The sequence below is a fragment of the Ovis aries genome, chromosome 9 (assembly GCF_016772045.2).
Source record: "Ovis aries strain OAR_USU_Benz2616 breed Rambouillet chromosome 9, ARS-UI_Ramb_v3.0, whole genome shotgun sequence".
Classification (NCBI taxonomy): Eukaryota; Metazoa; Chordata; class Mammalia; order Artiodactyla; family Bovidae; genus Ovis; species Ovis aries.
The window spans coordinates 21,626,816-21,645,877 of NC_056062.1; the positions used below are offsets into that span (position 1 = coordinate 21,626,816).

The 19,062-nt window shown below is 42.6% G+C and overlaps 1 protein-coding gene across 21 annotated transcripts in view; it reads right to left on the minus strand.

Annotated features, from left to right (window-relative positions):
* The window catches only part of PHF20L1 (PHD finger protein 20 like 1), a 72,916-nt gene extending 69,647 nt beyond the window's left edge, over positions 1–3,269 (minus strand). For 15 of the 21 annotated variants that reach the window (XM_060393350.1, XM_012183540.5, XM_027972884.3 and 12 more), the window contains exons 1-2: positions 2,986–3,269; positions 1,025–1,144 (exon numbers count right to left, since the gene is read on the minus strand). In XM_060393350.1, the coding sequence (XP_060249333.1) occupies positions 1,025–1,107 (83 nt within the window). In that variant the 5' untranslated portion in view covers positions 1,108–1,144; positions 2,986–3,269. Of the gene's footprint in view, positions 1–1,024; positions 1,146–2,985 lie in introns of those variants that run through there. The other 6 variants (XM_060420003.1, XM_027972883.3, XM_042254080.2 and 3 more) reach the window with 2 other exon arrangements.
* Positions 3,270–19,062: the final 15,793 nt, after the last annotated feature.

Below are 19,062 nucleotides of genomic sequence, written 5' to 3' on the forward strand. Positions count from 1 at the left end.
TATCAGACAAAAACCCCAGGCTGGTCTAAAGTCAAACATCATGACTAAACAAGATTTCTCTGCCTGCCACTGCCAACTCAGGAAGTTGACTTAATACAAATCAATCAAAGACAAATCTACAACATGCCCACTACATTTTTAAGACAACTGTAAAAAATGTCCGAAAGTCTGGTAGAGTCGCTGAACTGTTAGACCCTTCATCAGAGTAAATGGGCTTCAAGTGGAGCTGAGGCTGAACCACTACCAGCAGAGGAGGCTCTCCAATGCCCATCTCTGTGTAGGGGGCTGAGAATGGCACCAAGAGACATCCACCCAGAGAGCAGAGCTAGAGACCAGCGAATGAGAATGAGGAAGACATTCCCGAGCAGAAAGAGAGAATTCTTATTCCTACTGTGGTCCAGCCATCCTGGTGTATGCTATTCTTCTCTCTCCTTCTGGGCAGTGATTTTATGCCAGGTAACCAATTTCTCCTACACCACTGTATGCAGGGGTATGCTGGAACTATCTGAATTCACCACTTATCACAGGCAGAGGTAGAAATGGCAGGTAGAGGAGAAGAAGTAAGAGAAGGCCTGAAAGGATTATTCATTTAAAACTAGAAACAGTGAAAACTCGCCTTTAGGTCACCACACTCTGGGGAGGAAAGAGAGATACTGGGTTTTGGTTTCAGGTGGAATAGTCAATGACAACTATGCTAACCATCAACATATTCTGTAGTTTGAAAAAACAGGTATGAAAGAGGCCCCCCCAAAATAGATTTATATCAAGTTTTATACAAAACTTGGGAACCTATTTAGATTAACCCTTTCTCTCTCCCACCACCCATAGAGCTCATATTAAGTACACAAGAGTGCTGATAACTGCCATATCTGTTGAAGAGTAGGAAAACTAACAAACAATGAATATACTTATTCAAAATGTGAACAAGCTAATGTTTCTGCCACTGTCAGGAAAAGAGAAATTAACCAACCCATGTAGATTACAGACACTGGGCTTTACTTCAGGGGCTCCGTATTTTCCATACCATTTTTGTAAGTAGTCCAGTGCCTCCAAACGAGCACCGATCTCAAAAGTGATTCCAGGACGATTTGGGGGCTTTTTACTCATCTTGAGATCCTATTCTTCAGGATTCTCTTTTCACTACCTCAAGAGAGAAAAAAAAATGTTAGGTTCTGATACATAAAAGGCACAAGTGATTAAACAATGTTTTAAACATTAAATGAGAAGTTAAAATAACCACCAAATTTTTAAGAAATTTGAATGATGATTGCTAATAAAAGTACTGTGCAACTTGCAGGCAATCTTACTAATAAATTAAGAAAAAGGACATTAAAAAGGTAACTACTTTAAAAGAATGAACAAATGAGAACTAGCACTAATGTTGAAGTGCTTTAAATTTTAACTTGAAAATATCCAAGAAAATTCTTCAAGATAACAGTTGAAAATGTTTTGCATCTTTGAAAAATCAAGACAACTGAGTGATCTGGCACATGACTACTGAAATTCTTGAGAGAATAAATTAACCAAGTTTTTCAACTAATATTTATTGAGTGCCTTATAAAGCACTTGATAAGGCACTAAAGAACATAAAGATGAAAGAAACAGTACACACACTTCTAGTAAAAATTTTAGTAATTCCTCTAGTGATTAGGATTTTTCACCACCTATGATCTCCCACCTGGTAGCACATGATTAAGTAATTTTAACTAACATATATTTAATCAGGAATAGAAACCTATTGCTAATGTGGGAGAGGAGAAATCCCTAAAACCTTTTTGAAATTAAGAATTACAAATATGACTATGCTCCCTCCCAATTTATAGAAGAAAACACACAACTGTACCATGCTTTTTCATTGGTTTTATCACAAGTGAAAAGGGACAAAACAAAACAGCAAGCATAAAAACCAACTGCCCTTTTCTCTTAGAAAGAATCTGCTAGGTAAGGGAAAGTACATACCATAAAAAAAATATGTAAAAATCAAACATAAATACTCATGGAGTGGCAAGCAGGGGGGAGATGGAGGCAGGGATGATATCCTCCTGCCGGCCATGGCAACAGCGAAGATTAGTGCATGAAAGTTAACAGCAGGCTCAGCCAGAGGGCATTCGGTATAAAAGAAACACTAGTATGAATATTTTTAATAACGGTCTGATCAGTGCCGCAACATCCAAGGCGGTTCCTTAAACATTTTGCGTAGAAATCGAATCCACTTTTCCTGCTGTTCTTCACAAGGAAAACTTAGGATGGGTAACCGACCAGTTACACTAACATTTTCTAGGATCAAACTTAGAACCCTCAAGAAGTGACAAAGTTAGGACATACAATCCTCTCAGAGGTGCTTCTGGATGACGTTTCAGAAAAAGCAAGATTTCCTTTTCTTGAATGGAGAGGGGCAGGTGGGGAGGGATGTGAGTTAAGGAAAAGTAAGACAAAGTAAACAGTTCTATTGAGGGGTTAAAACTTGAAGCAAAAGAGAAAGGGGGACAGAGAGAACGAAGAGGGTAAAAAAAAAAAAATTGGAAAGGAAAACGAACAAGAAAGCAAAAAATATGTAAGGACTGTGAAACTTGTGGACCTGACAAACGGCGGTAAGAGAAAATTTAGCTAGAAGACCAACACTGGGAGAGTGAAGCCGGGGTCAGGGAATGGCCTCGGGGCCAAAGAAACGGTGTTGGTTGGAAGGAGGGGGGTGGCTGGTGTTGCGGGGCGGGAGGGAGGTGACCAGAGGCCGACAGGAAAGGCTCAGACCCGGCTCGCAGGCTGTAGGAGACGCCTCCGGGTTTGACAGCCGTCCGGCCCCCGTCGAGAGGCGGCGGGGGAAGGAAGGGAGGGGGAGACGGAGCGGCGGCGCCAAGACAATAGGGGCGGCGAGTTACGGGGAGGGACGCGGGCCAGAGACAAGACACCAGCGCGGGGGTGTCCCGGTCGGCCAGGCGGGGGGCTCGGCGGGCTCCAGGCTCTGCTGCCGCCGCTGTCTCTTACCGACTCGGCCTCCTCTTTTTTGCACAGTTGTCGGGCTGTCCGGGGCCGAGCCGGGAGGCGAAAAGGACGGCCAGCCCGGGCCTCCGCCACCGGCCTCCGCCCAGGCAGCGGTCGTGGAGGGAGCAGGATCGGAGGGAGCCGGAGCCGCAGCGCGGGCTCGGTCCCGAGGTCGCGCCGGGTAGAGAGCAGGTCCGAGCGCTCAAGCCCGCTCGATGTCCGCTGCCATCGCCTCCTCAGCCGCCGCCGCCGCCGCCGGCCAGCCCTGACGCGACGCCGGGCCCGGCAACGTCAGCCACCCGCGACGCGCCGGAAGCGGGCCTGGGCGCGTCACGTGACGCAAGAGGGTTGGGCGCGGGCCGCGCGGCCGATTGGAGGGCCGCTCTAGGAGGCGGGGCTTTGCGGCAGTTGGCTGACCGCTGGCTGCAGGGACCTTGGTTAGCAACGGAGGAACGCGGGCCCAGGCACCTCATTGGCAGTTGTGAAGTGTTTAACCTTTGGGAGATGAGGCCTAAGCCCACTGAATGTTAATGCTGTTGATTTGTTGTTACCCGGACTGTCAAAATTTCCTCAATCGCTGCATCCTAGGCAAACTTTTGTATTGATGTATGCACACTGCACCCTCGTTCAACGTAAAGAATAGAGCAAGTGGTTACTCTTATAAAAGTGAATAAACGTCTATTGAATGCCTCCTTTATGGCAGGCACTGTGCTGTGAGTGCATCACATGACAACTACAATCGCACAATTGTATTCCTCTATAGGCGATCCTTACAACACAAAAGGCAAATATTACTACGACATTTTGTGAGGGGTTGCTTCAATAGTAGAACTGGACATGGAACAACAGACTGGTTCCAAATAGGAAAAGGAGTACGTCAAGGCTGTATATTGTCACCTTCCTTATTTAATTTATATGCAGAGTACATCATGAGAAAAGCTAGACTGGAAGAAGCACAAACTGGAATCAAGATTGCCGGGAGAAATATCAATCACCTCAGTTATGCAGATGACACCACCCTTATGGCAGAAAGTGAAGAGGAACTCAAAAGCCTCTTGATGAAAGTGAAAGTGGAGAGTGAAAAAGTTGGCTTAAAGCTCAACATTCAGAAAACGAAGATTATGGCATCTGGTCCCATCACTTCATGGCAAATAGATGGGGAAACAGTGGAAACAGTGTCAGACTTTACTTTTTTGGGCTCCAAAATCACTGCAGATGGTGACTGTAGCAATGAAATTAAAAGACGCTTACATCTTGGAAGGAAAGTTATGACCAACCTAGTAGCATATTGAAAAGCAGAGACATTACTTTGCCAACAAAGATCCATCTAGTCAAGGCTATGGTTTTTCCAGTGGTCATGTATGGATGTGAGACTTGGACTGTGAAGAAAGCTGAGTGTTGAAGAATTGATGCTTTTGAACTGTGGTGTTGGAAAAGATTCTTGAGAGTACCTTGGACTACAAGGAGATCCAACCAGTCCATTCTGAAGGAGACCAGCCCTGGATGTTCATTGGAAGGACTGATGCTGAGGGTGAAACTCCGATACTTTGGCCACCTCATGCGAAGAGTTGACTCATTGGAAAAGACTCTGATGCTGGGAGGGATTGGGAGCAGGAGGAGAAGGGGATGACAGAGGATGAGATGGCTGGATGGCATCACGGACTCAGTGCACATGAGTCTGGCTGAACTCCGAGAGTTGGTGATGGACAGGGAGGCCTGGCATGCTGCGATTCATGGGGTAGTAAAGAGTCGGACATGACTGAGCGACTGAGCTGAACTGCCCGTGAGAGACAGGTGCAGCTGAAGAACCTATGACTAAACTGAAGTGACTTTCCTAAGAATAGGGCTTCCTTGATGGCTCAGATGCTAAAGAATCTGCCTGCAATGCGGGAAACCCAGGTTCAATCCCTGGTCTGGAAGATCCCTTGGAGAGGGCATGGTAACCTTAGAATAAATAAAGAATGATAGCAGAACTACTTTTCTTGAACACCTGCTGCCGCTGATGCTGCTGCTAAGTCGCATCAATCGTGTCCGACTCTGTGCTACCCCATAGATGGCAGCCCACCAGGCTCCACCATCCCTGGGATTCTCCAGGAAAGAACATTGGAGTTGCCATTTCCTTCTCCAATGCATGAAAGTGAAAAGTGAAAGTGAAGTCACTCAGTCATGTCTGACTCTTAGCGACCCCATGGACTGCAGCCTCCTAGGCTCCCCTGTCCATGGGATTCTCCAGGCAAGAGTACTAGGGTGGGGTGCCATTGCCTTCTCCAGCTTGAACACCTACCATAACCCAAACTCTGTACTGGTTACAGAACAAAGCATCCCTACTGTAAGGGAAACCAACAAGTGAACACATTGAAAGAATTTTGAGATAAACATCTTTTTTCTCTTTCCAGGTTGCCACTCTGATCCTCAAGCTTTCTAAATGCAACACTGCCTACAAACAACACAATACTCTTATCACACTTTAGATAGTGGAGTTAAAATAGAAAAGTATCACTCTTTAAGCTTCCAGTATAGTGAGATTCAGTAACTTAAATAATTACATCCATATCCTTTATTCAACATTCAGTCAGCTCTTACTATGTTACTTATAGCTACTGAATTACAATGAAAGATGGTAATACACAGGAAAGATATAAATAAGACAGTCTCTGTGGACATTTGTCGTCTTGGTTTTTCTATTGACCAGTATCTGAAATCCTTTTCCATCTTTGGGAAATTTCCCATCATGGTTGTCATTAGAACAGTACACCATATATTTCCAGAATCTTCTGTACACGTGGCAAGTTTATATTTTGCACCCTCCTTAGAATTATGTGTGACCATTCGATTTGCTCTGGCTAATAAAATGAAATTGGAAGTTTTGTCACAGCCAGCTGGTAATTTAAAAAGCCAGTTCACCAAGCTATCTGTGTCTGGCGCAGTGAAATGCAATTTCTGAGATGGTTACTGTTCTAACAACTCATATTCTAATAAGATTATGATGATGCGAATCCACAATTTATATACAATATAAGGAAAAAATAATTGTTGGTTTAAGCTATTGAAATTTTGAAAGTTGTTTGTTACATAATGAAAACTGACATATATACCCGCCTTATGAGTCTTAGGGCAAAAACTCAACCTTGCACAAAATAAGATGAAAATATAAGAAACTCATGTTCTCAGTTTCCCTTGCAGCTAAAGTTCTGTTCTCAGCTATACCAATTAGCCTCTCTCACTGAGAACTGTGTATCAGAAACTGCTAGTGATGCTCAAAATGAGAAGAAAAAAAAATTTTCCAGCAGCACTGGCAATACCAGTAATCACATTTCTGATTTCAGTCCAGAGCTAACTAACTGAACCATGGCAAAATCTGTACTGACCCACAAACCAGTAGGTGAGAAAAAATATGTATATTTGTTGTTTTACCTCACTGAAAATTTAAGGTTGTAATTTAAATAGAATACATACATGAAGGATAGCAGAGATTCTATCCAATCTCCACAGTTGTCTGACAATCTACCAATCTACCTTGAACAGATGATTCTTCCATTTTAACTGGAATTTAGCAAGGGATCCCTCCAATAATGTAATTTGAAAGAAAATAAATGGAAACTAGTTCTAATGTAAATGATTTCTGGCTTGAGTGGATTGCATGGGTGATTCTTTCAATGGAGTCAATACCTTCATTTAAAGGGCTCCTTGGAAATGGACAGGGCTGGATTGGCAGGGTGCGGTGGGGGCAGGGAGGGGGATGTGAGTGTGTGTAATTTTAGTTGTCACATGCCTGGGGTAAGGCACTGCAGAAACTGAGTGGGGAGGGACCCCACATTAGTGGGGAGAGCAACCAACCTCCAGGAATGCGTAAGTTACTCTCATACCTTGAAGAATTTCCATAGGTCATACATGACTTTTGAATGCTTCTCCAAATATTCATATAGGTAAAAATAATAACAATAATAATTTTAAAAAGAAACTGTTCACCATTTTCACAGCATAGAACTCAGTCTTGTAAGCACACAATATTTTTGCAAGGTTTTAATATATACTCCATTTTCAAGGACTGAGACCACTATATAACGTGACAGAAGGCTCTCCTCTTTGTATATTACCAAGAATTTACTTGTCACCAATGGCAGGGCCACTCATAGTAGTTGAAGCACTGATAGAACACACCTATGTCAGTCTGCATTTTATGGCTGTTACATTCAGGATAAACCTAAATTTCTGTGCTAGCACTTGACCACTTTATTGTGGCTCTGTGAGTCGAGGCTGAACACCTATATACTGAGATGTATATTATTTTTATTGAGTTATTTTCATAAATAATGTTTTTTTTAATTTATCATATGACATTGTATTGATTTTTTTTGAAAATCAGTGTGGAGTTTTTCTATGTGGAGCTTGATTATCTTATTTATGGATTTAATTTCAGAGAAGTACAGTGGATCTTAACATATTATTAGCTCTAAAAAGGGGACATTAAGTCCTATAAGATTGATAGAAAGGTCATATAGGCTATCATTGCTGCTTTTGACTCTAGAAAGTCAAAGGTCAGAAACAGGAAAGGGATGCAAGATATAGAAAAGTCTAGAGCTGACTCCCCAGCTATACAGTGAAGCTATGCATTGCCCTGTCCTCTCTGTTCTCTCCCACCCAACACACCCCTCATCCAGATGGTAAATGTTAGCCATCAGCCACTTCATCTCCAAATTTAGATAGAAAGAATTTACAGCTGTGTTTGAGTAGAACCAAACAAGCAGTGGGCAAATTATCTTGAAACAAGGGTCCTTAGATAGAAATCACTGAACTAAATTCCTCCAACATTAAAAATATGCATATGGAACCATAACGTCTCCTGGAATAGTCAAGAACTGTATATACCTAACTTAAGAAAAGAAGTCATTACTAAACACCAGGTATTCCTTAATTACATATAAAACACAAGAAAGCTATTTTGTGTGTATTGCTTTAATATATAAAATTAGCATCAGTGAAGAAAATTGTAGCAATTTAAATTTTTAAAAAATAGACTGGTAGAAACTTAACCTACTGCAAGAAACATCCTTTGCACATTATCTATTCCACTTACAAATCTTTGAAAATGGCTCTAATGTCACATTCTTCACCTGCCAAAGAATTTGGTTCTCTTGTCTCTCTAGCACCATATCCTTTAATCAGTTGACCAGAAGTGATAGTTGTTTCAGAATTAATCTCTAGCAGTTTGGCTCTTAGACCCAATATGAACCTGCCAGAGCAATATCATCTCTCCCATATATTCACACACAGAGTTCTACTCCCATTTCTAATGCATTTCCCATTGGGATTCTGGGTTCATAGGCTGCTTTCCTAGAATGAGTCAGCCCTGAGAACGATGAGACATTCTAGACAACTTTATTTATTTTACTGTAAGTTTATATGCTATTCCAAAGCTACCTGGGTTCCTGAGATTTTTGAGGATTTTGGACTTGGCAGTAATTAATGATTTCAGTCTCTGCTAGTAAAGGTCATAAAATAGAAAAAAAAAAAAAAAAGTTTGGCTCAGAAAAAAACTTGGAAAAACACAGTAAGAGGCCTGAATGACAAAGAACTTGTATAGATTGCCCTGAAGCAATGGAGTGACCATAAAATTTATCATCCAAACCAGGGACAATTTTAAGAACGGGAAGAAGTGCTATTAATAATTATACCAGAACAACAGGTGGATATCTGGGCAGTCCTGGACAAACTGAGACATATGATCATGCTACATAAAGCAAGAAAGAAAAAAAAAAGGAGAGAAATAAGAGATTTCCTAAATGGAAAAGAATCGAATATGAAATAAACTCCTGATTCCTCAATGAATTTTCCTATTTTTGATAACTAAACAAAGGATGAGCTCTTTACTTCCAATGTCAATGGGCTGCCCAGGTGGCGCTAGTGGTAAAGAACCTGCCAGCCAATGCCGGAGACATAAGAGCCGTGGGTTCAGTCGCCTGGGTCAGGAAGATCCCCTGGAGGAAGGCGTGGCAACCCACCCCACTATTCCTGCCTGGAGAATCCCATGGACAGAGGAGCCTGGCGAGCGACAGTCCATGGGGTCACAAAGAGTCTGACGGGACTGAAGTGACTTGCCATGCATGCACGCACCATGCTAATACTTTGAAGTTCCTCTGATTCTGATTATTGGTGTTTACTGTTATCACTTGCATGAACTCTCTGTGTTTCTCTAGTATTGGTCCCTCAATCATTGACATTAGACCCACTCAGGCTGTTTGTTAAAATGCAAGTTCATGGGCCCTAACCTGTATCTTGGCCATAGAGGTTGAAAATCTGCATTTTAAAAGCTTTCCTAAATGATTCTTATGTACATGGAAGTTTCATACCTGCAGAGTGTTAAGAGTTTTGTGGTTGCAGGAGACAAATTCAATACAAACAGACCTAAGCACAAATGGAATTTCTGTTTGTGGAATTAAAAAGGGAGATGGGATATTTTGCCTTCGGGGGTGGTTTGAATTAGGGATCAAATGATAATACCTTGCACTCTGCTTTCTATGGATTAGCTTGATTCTTGGGATCCACATCCAGGTCCCCAACAGCTTTCAACTTGTCACTGAAACATCCTAAAGAGCATACAAATGTGTCCTAGACATCATTCTCTCATTGGTCTAAATTTAATCAGGTGCCCAATTCTGAGCCAAATGTAGTGACCTTGGAAATGACTTGCACTGATTTGTCATGAGCCTGGGTCCAATCCCCAACCAAGCCAGTGGAAATGGAGCGTAGCCCCAACCTCAAGGACTGAGAGAAGGGAATAAGTGGGTCCTTTAAAGAAAATAGAGGTGCTGTTACTGGAAAGAAAATGGGAAACAGACAACAAAAACAACTGATATTCCTTGCCACTGACTTATACTGACTCTAACTCCAAATGACAGTATACAGCTGCTAACTTGTTCTCTACATCTGTGAGTAGTCTGCTTCTTTTTTGTTATGTTCACTAGTCTCTTGTATTTTTTGGATTCCACATATAAGTGATATCATACAGTATTTGTCTTTCTGTCTAACTTGTTTCACTTAGCATAATGCCAAGTCTATCCATGTTGCTGCAGATGGCAAAATTTTCATCCTTTCTTTATGGCTGAGTGGGTATTCCATTATATTCCATTCCCCATATACCACATGATCTTTATCCATTCATCTGTTGATGCATATTCTTTCTAGCTTTGATTCAAATTCTGACAAATCAAAGACGGCATGCTACTTCCAATTCCTCCACAGCAATTATTGAACATTGGCAATGTGCCAAGTTCAGCACTAGGCCCAAGAAGCATAAGGATGAATAAACTTAATTCTTGATCAAAGGCATTAACAGTGTAGTCCAGTAGATCAACACACTAACAAGTCATCTTGATACAGCGTGAAGGCATATTCAGGGTCAAAATATGTGCTCTAACTGGTCACTTGCAATTTGACTAAGTATCTGTCCTGTATCAGACTGGTTTCAAATAGGAAAAGGAGTACGTCAAGGCTGTATATTGTCACCCTGAGTATTTAACTTATATGCAGAGTACATCGTGAGAAACGCTGGATGGAAGAAACACAAGCTGGAATCAAGATTGCCGGGAGAAATATCAATAACCTCAGATATGCAGATAACACCACCCTTAAGGCAGAAAGTGAAGAGGAACCAGAAAGCCTCTTGATGAAAGTGAAAGTGGAGAGTGAAAAAGTTGGCTTAAAGCTCAACATTCAGAAAACGAAGATCATGGCATCCAGTCCCATCACTTTGTGGGAAATACATGGGGAAACGGTGGAAACAGTGTCAGACTTTATTTTTTTGGGCTCCATCAAAATCACTGCAGATGGTGATTGCAGCCATGAAATTAAAAGATGCTTACTCCTTGGAAGAAAAGTTATGACCAACCTAGACAGCATATTCAAAAGCAGAGACATTACTTTGCCAACAAAGGTCCGTCTAGTCAAGGCTATGGTTTTTCCTGTGGTCATGTATGGATGTGATAGTTGGACTGTGAAGAAGGCTGAGCGCTGAAGAATTGATGCTTTTGAACTGTGGTGTTGGAGAAGACTCTTGAGAGTCCCTTGGACTGCAAGGAGATTCAACCAATCTATTCTGAAGGAGATCAGCCCTGGGATTTCTTTGGAAGGAATAATGCTAAAGCTGAAACTTCAGTACTTTGGCCACCTCATGCAAAGAGTTGACTCATTGGAAAGCTTTGATGCTAGGAGGGATTGGGGGCAGGAGGAGAAGGGGACGACAGAGGATGAGATGGCTGGATGGCATCACTGACTCAATGGACATGAGTCTGAGTGACCTCCGGGAATTGGTGATGGACAGGGAGGCCTGGCGTGCTGCAATTCATGGGGTCACAAAGAGTCAGACACGACTGAGCGACTGAACTGAACTGAACTGAACCGATCTGTCCTGTTGGTCAGGACCAGAAAACAATATCAATATCTCCAAGGTAACTGTCCAGACACTCAGAAGAAAGAGGGTTCTACCTGTGGGGGATGGGAGAGGGTTGGACCAGGGCAGAGAACTTGTTAGGTCATGTGTTGCCACAGTGCGCAGTTTTGTCTTAGTGAAAAAACACTGAGGCAATCCAACCTTGTGGTCAGGTATTAGATTACTTCCTCTTTTGCAGTTTGCAAAACATTCAACAGAGCCAGTGTCCCCAAGAAAAAGGTAAACATCCTTTGATTTCCTTTCTTTTCTTTCCTTTTTATTTATCTGTTTTTGAGAACTATAAGTACCATGAAGATCATAGGAGACTATATATTTGAAGGAAATCAGTCCATTAATGTATTTCTTGCTGTTGTCTTTTAATGGCAACTTAAAATAAGTGTATGGAAACCAGAGATTAAGAATACCAGAAATTGTATGTTAGCCCTGTCACTCAGAGTGGTTGGGGTCTAGACACTTCTCTGATTTTCCTTTCCTCACACGTACATGAGAATCTTAAGTCTACTTCACGGAGTTGTAATGAGGATTAAATTAGAAGGAAGCAGCCTTACATGCTTTCCAAATGATAATTGATACACAAATGCCAGATGTTTCTAAATGTTCCTTTCTCACCTTTCATGCGGACCCTTATATCTGATCACTGTCATCTCTGGGGGTTCTCCAGTTCCCTGTCTGTGATTCTATGAAAACACACATTTTCTGAAGACTCACTCTGCTTCAAGTCCTCTATTTGCTGCCGGAGATCATGGAGATGAGTAAGGCACTGTTCTTGCTGCCAAGAATGCAAGCTTTTATTAAGACTTTATTACAGGCCTTTCACTAACTAATCAGTCTCTCTCTATCTTCCTCCTCCACAAACTCCCCACTCCCCAGTTTGTCAGTCTGTTTCTTGCCTCTCTCCAACTCTCCCTTTAAAAATTACTCCCATGACAATTAGAACGGCAAGAAGTAGTATGTAAATTCTAAAAAGACACAGTAGTAACAAAGGCAGTTTGAAAACATCAGTTTTAAGAAAATCTAATGTAGGACTTCCCTGGTCGTTCAGTGGTTAAGAATTTGCCTGCCAGTGCAGAGTATGTGGATTCCATCCCTGGTCCAGGAAGATTCTACATGTTGTGGGGAAACTAAGCCATGCACCACAGCCACTGAGCCTGCCCTCGAGAGCCCAGGAGGCACAGCTGCTGAAGCCGAAGCACCTCGAGCCTGTTCTCTGCAACAGGAGCAGGCACCCAATGAGAAGCCCGCTCACAACACCTAGAAAGCAGCCCCCACTTGCTGCAACTAGAGAAAAGCCCAAGCTGCAATGAAGACCCAGCCAGCCAAAAATAAATAAATTTTTTAAAATGATTGACTATGTTTTTGACAGAATGTACAGCCAAAGAGGTACTGGCTTGGCATCAAAGACATAACAATTCAGGATTTAGAGGACTTCTCCCACTTCCCTACTCCTAGGAACAGAAAGTGGGCTGAGAAAGTTGCTCTGTTCCCAAAAATAGGCATATTCCCTAATCTTCAGAGGTAGTCAAGGAGAGTCAGGAAAAGGAGTGACTTACTTTCCAGGGGGTAAAACCAAGAGCCACAGATAACTGCCTGGGTTGCCACAGCTCGGGAGTAGAACTAGGGTCTTATCAGGAGCATCTTCCCTTTGCTGGGTGTAGGGCTTTTGCAGTGTCTAACCATTCAGTTATAGAATTTCTATGGAACAGCCATTGCTGTGTGTCTGCCATTAATCCCCTTTCTAAAGGGGAAAGTTTAGGGGGGAAATATCCTTTTCTTCTTCCAGTATTGAATGTTGGGTGTAGGGGGCAAGATGGTTCAGAGATCTCCATATAAAAAGGAACCAATATAGAAATATTAGAAGATTCTAGACTTGAAATCTGTGGTCATGATTGAATGGGATTTGGGGGTGTTCTCTGTGGAGACACATCCTCTCCGCATTTTTGAAAGTTAGAGAGGAGGTAAATATTTGTGACCGAGGTGGAAGGCTATAAATTACATAATCATTTCAAGCTATTCCCTTTCTTCCCTACATACATCTACTCCAGTCCACATTCATTGCCTTGTGACTTGCAGTGCTTTCCGTGGAGACGTGTACTTGCCCCACTGACACTGAGGCTGACGGCATGATCTGCTTTAACCAATAAAATACAAGTGTAAATTTCAAGTGCCAACTCAAGACATGTCCTCCCCACCCCACCCCCAGGGGCTGATCCACCAGCCTGGTTCCTGGAATAAAGGCCTGAGGGGCAGAGCTACAGCCAACTTGCAGCCGACATAGGGCAAGATGTGTCGGACAGGTCAGATTCAAGCTAAGAAGCAGAATCATCAGGAACGATGGAAAGTATGAGTTTTTAAAAAATACGCATTGAATCTTAGACAATTTTATTTTATTTTTGCAGATATGATTATTATTACTGTTTAAGAAACTTGCTTTTAGAAGAGAATTTTATTTTGGTGACAATACAAAGTCTGTGAAAATGCAAGGTATAGATACACCTTAGATATATTGAAAAAAAATCTGTTGCCCTTGTTTACCACTAATCACACAGTTGGCTGGTAGAAAGATGTGAGTTACTGAAATGAACAGTGTAAACATGTGTGATCGATCATCCACACAACAGGAAGAAAAATTGGGCTCCTTACCATTTGTTTATAAAGACGCTACAAGGAAATGTGTGGTTATTGGAGGAGGTCATGGACAGAATGTGACCAAAGGGTGACCTGTGGGCTGAATCCAGCCAGTGGAAGGTTACTCACCCTTCCTACCCCCAAACCCCCACCCTCTGTCTTTGGAATATTTGTTCTGTCCACTGTTCCTGCCAAGCAAGTCACTTTCAGTGATGCAGCTTTGAGAGAGTAAGTTGTTATTGGGACAACCTGGACTGAATACATGACTAAATCCGGTTAAAACATCTATATAAACTTTGGAGATTCAGTCGGGTGGGTACAGAGATCTACTCATCTTGTGATACTCAAGACAAGTCTTGGAGGTAGGTTCCATTGTTTATTCAGCATGCCAACTACCAGTCTGGAGTTCTCTGCCTCCTTCTTTGGTGTGTCCTTGCTTTCTGTGTATGGGGGCCAGGTTGTAAACCAAGAGTGTGGTCCAGACAATCTGAGATTATGGTAGGTATACATGTTCTGTTTATACAGTTTCTTTGCGTCAGGTTTTTGAGGGAGAAGGGAACAATTTTAGACACTAGTAAGAAAGTTTCAGTTTTTGTTGTTGTTGTTGCAGGGATGCTGAACCGGAAGTTATAAGGGGATTGGTCAGGGTTAAACAGTTGCCAGGAAGTAGGGTGAGTGGGGACCACTGGAATCCCTGGAGAACCAGCTGGAACATGACTCCATCTATCACTAAAACCCACATTGGCCTCTTCCCATCTCTAAGCCTCCAAGTTCATTGCCATGATCACCCTGCTATAGCGCCACTCTCACTCCTGGACCAGGATTTGGGAAGCTGAAGGAAGCCATCCCTCAGGGATCAGAGCTTTGGGTCCAGTCCATTCAGTGAGCCAGTAGGTAGGTCTGTGAAATTTTGCATGAGCAACAGTGAGGCTTGAGCCACATGGACCTTCCGAGGAATACCATGTATCCTGCTGAATCCTCACCTTCCAACTCTTGTACTAATTGCAATTTTGGCCCATCCTAGCTAGGGACATACAGAGAAAGAATCCTGAGACATATGGTCAGTTTAATCATATTGACACATAAAGCCACATTGTGGGACAATACGTGATAATTATTACAAGCTACTAAGATCTGGGCTTTGACTTTTACTATGTATGCTCCATTGTGCCCAACTCTTTGAGACCCCATGGACTATAACCGACCACTATAACCCACCATTCTCCAGGCAAGAGTACTGCAGTGGGTTGCCATTTCCTACTCTAGGTGATCTTCCCAACCCAGGGATCAAACCGGCATCTCTCATGTCTCCTGCATTGGTAGGTGGATTCTTTACCACTGTGCCACCTGAAAAGCTATAGTTCTGCCCTGAGAAAGAACTATTTGCATCTAAAAGATCAGTAGGAGAGACAGTGGCTGGGGAAGGAGATGGCCAGGGCAAAGGAAATAGCGTGTTCAAAGAGTTTGAGGTGGGACTAAGCTGGAGAACCTGAAAAAACAAAAAGCCACCATGATTGAATTCTAGAAAGATGGGGTGTGGTGAGGGAAAGAGAGGCTGGAAAATAGGCAGTACTGGACCTCCCAGGACCTTGTAGATACTGGAAGGGACTTTGAACTTGATCTGAGAGAGGAGCAATGACAAGCCACTGAAGAATTTAATCAGAGGAACAACGTAATCAGATATTTACGTTGTAGAGATCATTCTGGCTGTGGCTTAGAGCAGCAGTCCCCAGCCTTTCTGGCACCAGGGACTGGTTTCGTGGAAGAAAGTTTTTCCGCATATAACGGTGGGGTGGGGGGTGTTTTCCAGATGATTCAAGCGCATTACATTCATTGCGCACTTCATTTCTATTATTACATCAGCTCCAGCCTCAGATCATCAGGCATTACATCCCAAAGGTTGGGGTCCTGGATTTGGGGAATGTATTCGGAAAAGGCAGGTGACAGAAAGTTGGTACTGAAGTCCAGATGAGAGAAGGTGGCCTCTGGAGTGCCAGAACTGACAGTGGAGATGGAGAGAGTCTCATTCAAGGGCTACAGAGGGAATACTGTTGACTGCTCCTAGTCTCCTGACCTGAGCAGTTGAATGGAAGGTGATACCATTCAATGAGACACAGAAATCCAGAGGCAGGTGAGGCTTAGGTAGGAAGGGAAATCATGAGTACTGGAAGGAGTTAAGGGAGCATGCAGGCATGTTAATTTACTGCTTATAGTATTTTAAAATTAATTAATTCATGACATGCACCAAGTAATATTAGCACTTGCCAAAGTGTACTCACTAGCATCCTGCTCATCAAAAAACAGTGTATGAACTACAGTGTTTTCACCAGGAGCTGGTTGTGTGTGTGTGTGCTTAGTTGTTCATTCATGTCCGACTCCTTGCTCACAAAGCTCTTTTGTCAGTGGTGATTCTCCAGGCAAGAATACTAGAGTGGGTTGCCATGCCCTTCTCCAGGGCATCTTCCCAACCCAGGAATCAAACTCAGGTCTCCCACATTGCAGGCAGGTTCTTCACTGTCTGAACCACCAGGGAAGACCAGGAACTACTTACAAATACAGGATCTCTATTGCTACTTTAGACCTACTCACTTCTACAAAATCCCCAAGTGATTCACAGTGCATTAAAGTTTCTGAGACACAGACTTAGAACCAAGTGTTATGAGATGTTATGTGACCAAAAGGTTTCCAAGGAATATTATTTTCATAAATGATGAGAACAGGTGTCTTTTGAGTAGTTTCAAAGCCCATTATTGCTTAAAGAATTTATAATGATTTCTATTTTGAAAACTTATTTTTTCTAGAAGCTTTTTTTAAAACTACTTTTAAAAAATTACTTTACAATCATACTGAGGCATGATTGACATAGAAAAAAGCTGAACATATTTAATGTACACAATCTAAGTTTAGAGATAAATATACACCCACGAAACCACCACTAAAATCAATGCCAATAAATAATATCCATCACCTTCAAAAATTTCCTCCTGCTCTGTCTATCCACTATCTATCTATCAATCTATCATCTGTTTTGTGATAGGTCACTTAACATAAGTGACCTTCTTAGCAAGTTTTTAAGTATGTAATGCAATATTGTTAATTGTAGGTATTATGCTGTTCAGTAGATCTCTAGGACTTGTTTATCTTTGCATAAACTTTGCATCTTTTGACCAACACTCCCCTATTTTCTCCTCCTCCCAATCCCGGGCAACCACCATTCCACTTTTATAAAGCTTACTGACCTGGTTGTTGGCTGCATTCTTGGCTCAAGACCTCAGGACAACTTTTGAGACAACTTTCAGATCCTTGCCATGCTTGCTTCTCTAACATGACAGCTTGCTCCATCCAAGTACGTAAGACAAAGTGGTAAGACAGATGCCTCCAACTTTTGTAACCTAATCATAGTAGTGGCAACCCATCACTTTGTCTTGTTCTATTTAGAAGAGGCAAATTATTAGCCTCAGCCTCCACTGAAGAGGAGGGGATTTTGCAAAGGATTCTTAGGGGTCAGCTTTGAAAGCTGCCGACCACAGACTAGATGGACTTGCCTCCTAATAGCTTCTCCTGCCTGGGGATGTTCTATAGAAGACTCTGCCTTTAGCATAACCTCAGGGGGAAAGGAAACCCCCAAGAAAAAATGAGATTAACTTTTCTGCAGCCTGGTGACTGGTGCCTCAGAAGGGAAGCTGATTTATAGAAAACAAACAAGGAATCCATCTCGGACATCTGAGCTGAGGACTCACTTAATTCTCATTTTTTTAAACCTCATTTAATGTTCCAGGCCATCCTGTAACATATATATTATTACATTTATAAACGTAATGAGAAAGTTACAACCCAGAGGTTAAGTCATAAACTGGGGACATAGCTAGTATGGCAGACAGAGTTTATATCTCTGTCTGTGTGGCTCTCCATTACCCTATGCAACTCAGTATTGATGGAAGGTCTATTTCTTTTCTCACTGACAACTGCAGGCTTTGTAGGGACCCTACAATAGCATCTGGTGCTTCCCTAGTAGTTCTGATGGCAAAGAATCTGCCTGCAGGTCAGGAGACCTAGGTTCAATCCCTGGGCCAGGAAGATCCCCTGAAGAAGGGAATGGCAACTCACTCCAGTATTCTTGCCTGGAGAATTCCATGGACAGAGGAGCATGGTGGGGTACAGTCCATGGAGTTGCAGAGAGTTAGACATGACTGAGTGATTAACACTTTCATTTACACTAGCACAAAGAAGTTCTATAATAGCTGAAGAGTTTTCACCTCTAGAAACATTTAAATATAAAATTTAAAAGGCCACTCACAGAGTTTCTTGAAAAGTCCAACCTTTGATGGATAAACATATTGGCACTGCAGACATTTTCAGAAGATCAAGCTCTGGTATTTGATAGTCTTCTGAATTGAATAGCATCAATGCCTGGTCACCAATAACGATTTGGGCAAAGCATTACTATGCACTAAATGCATGCATACTAAGTTGCTTCAGTTGTGTCCAACCCTTTGCAACCCTATGAGCTGTAGCCCATCAGGCTCCTCTGTCCTTGAGAGTCTCCAGGCAAGAATACTGGAGTGGGTTGCCATGCCCTGCTCCAGGGAATTTTCCCAACTGCGCCCTACTCATACTGAAAATGGCCAGAAGATGATAAGTGAGAGGTGCTGCTTTCCTGAAAGTTTTTCTTTTGTTCTTGCAGCTGGGGTGATGAGTTGGCGCAGAAGAGCATCCCTGGTGTGCCCGTGATGCGTCCAGCTGGTCTGATTCATCCCCCACTGCTGGGGTAGGAGACCGCTTTAATCTTCACCATGTTCCTCAGCATGAGCGCCACTGATGTGAGTCGCACAGGAAGTGTGACCTCATTGTGCCTCTCAGCCTCTGGTTACGCAGGCTGTTTTTAAAAGAAAACAAGAGCAGTTGTAGGCTGCTTTCCAGAGAACTACATGCCCTTCTATTCTCGGAAACAGCCAAAAGAACAAGTGGCTGTTGAAGACAAAAGTTCCCTGCAAAAGCCTGCACAG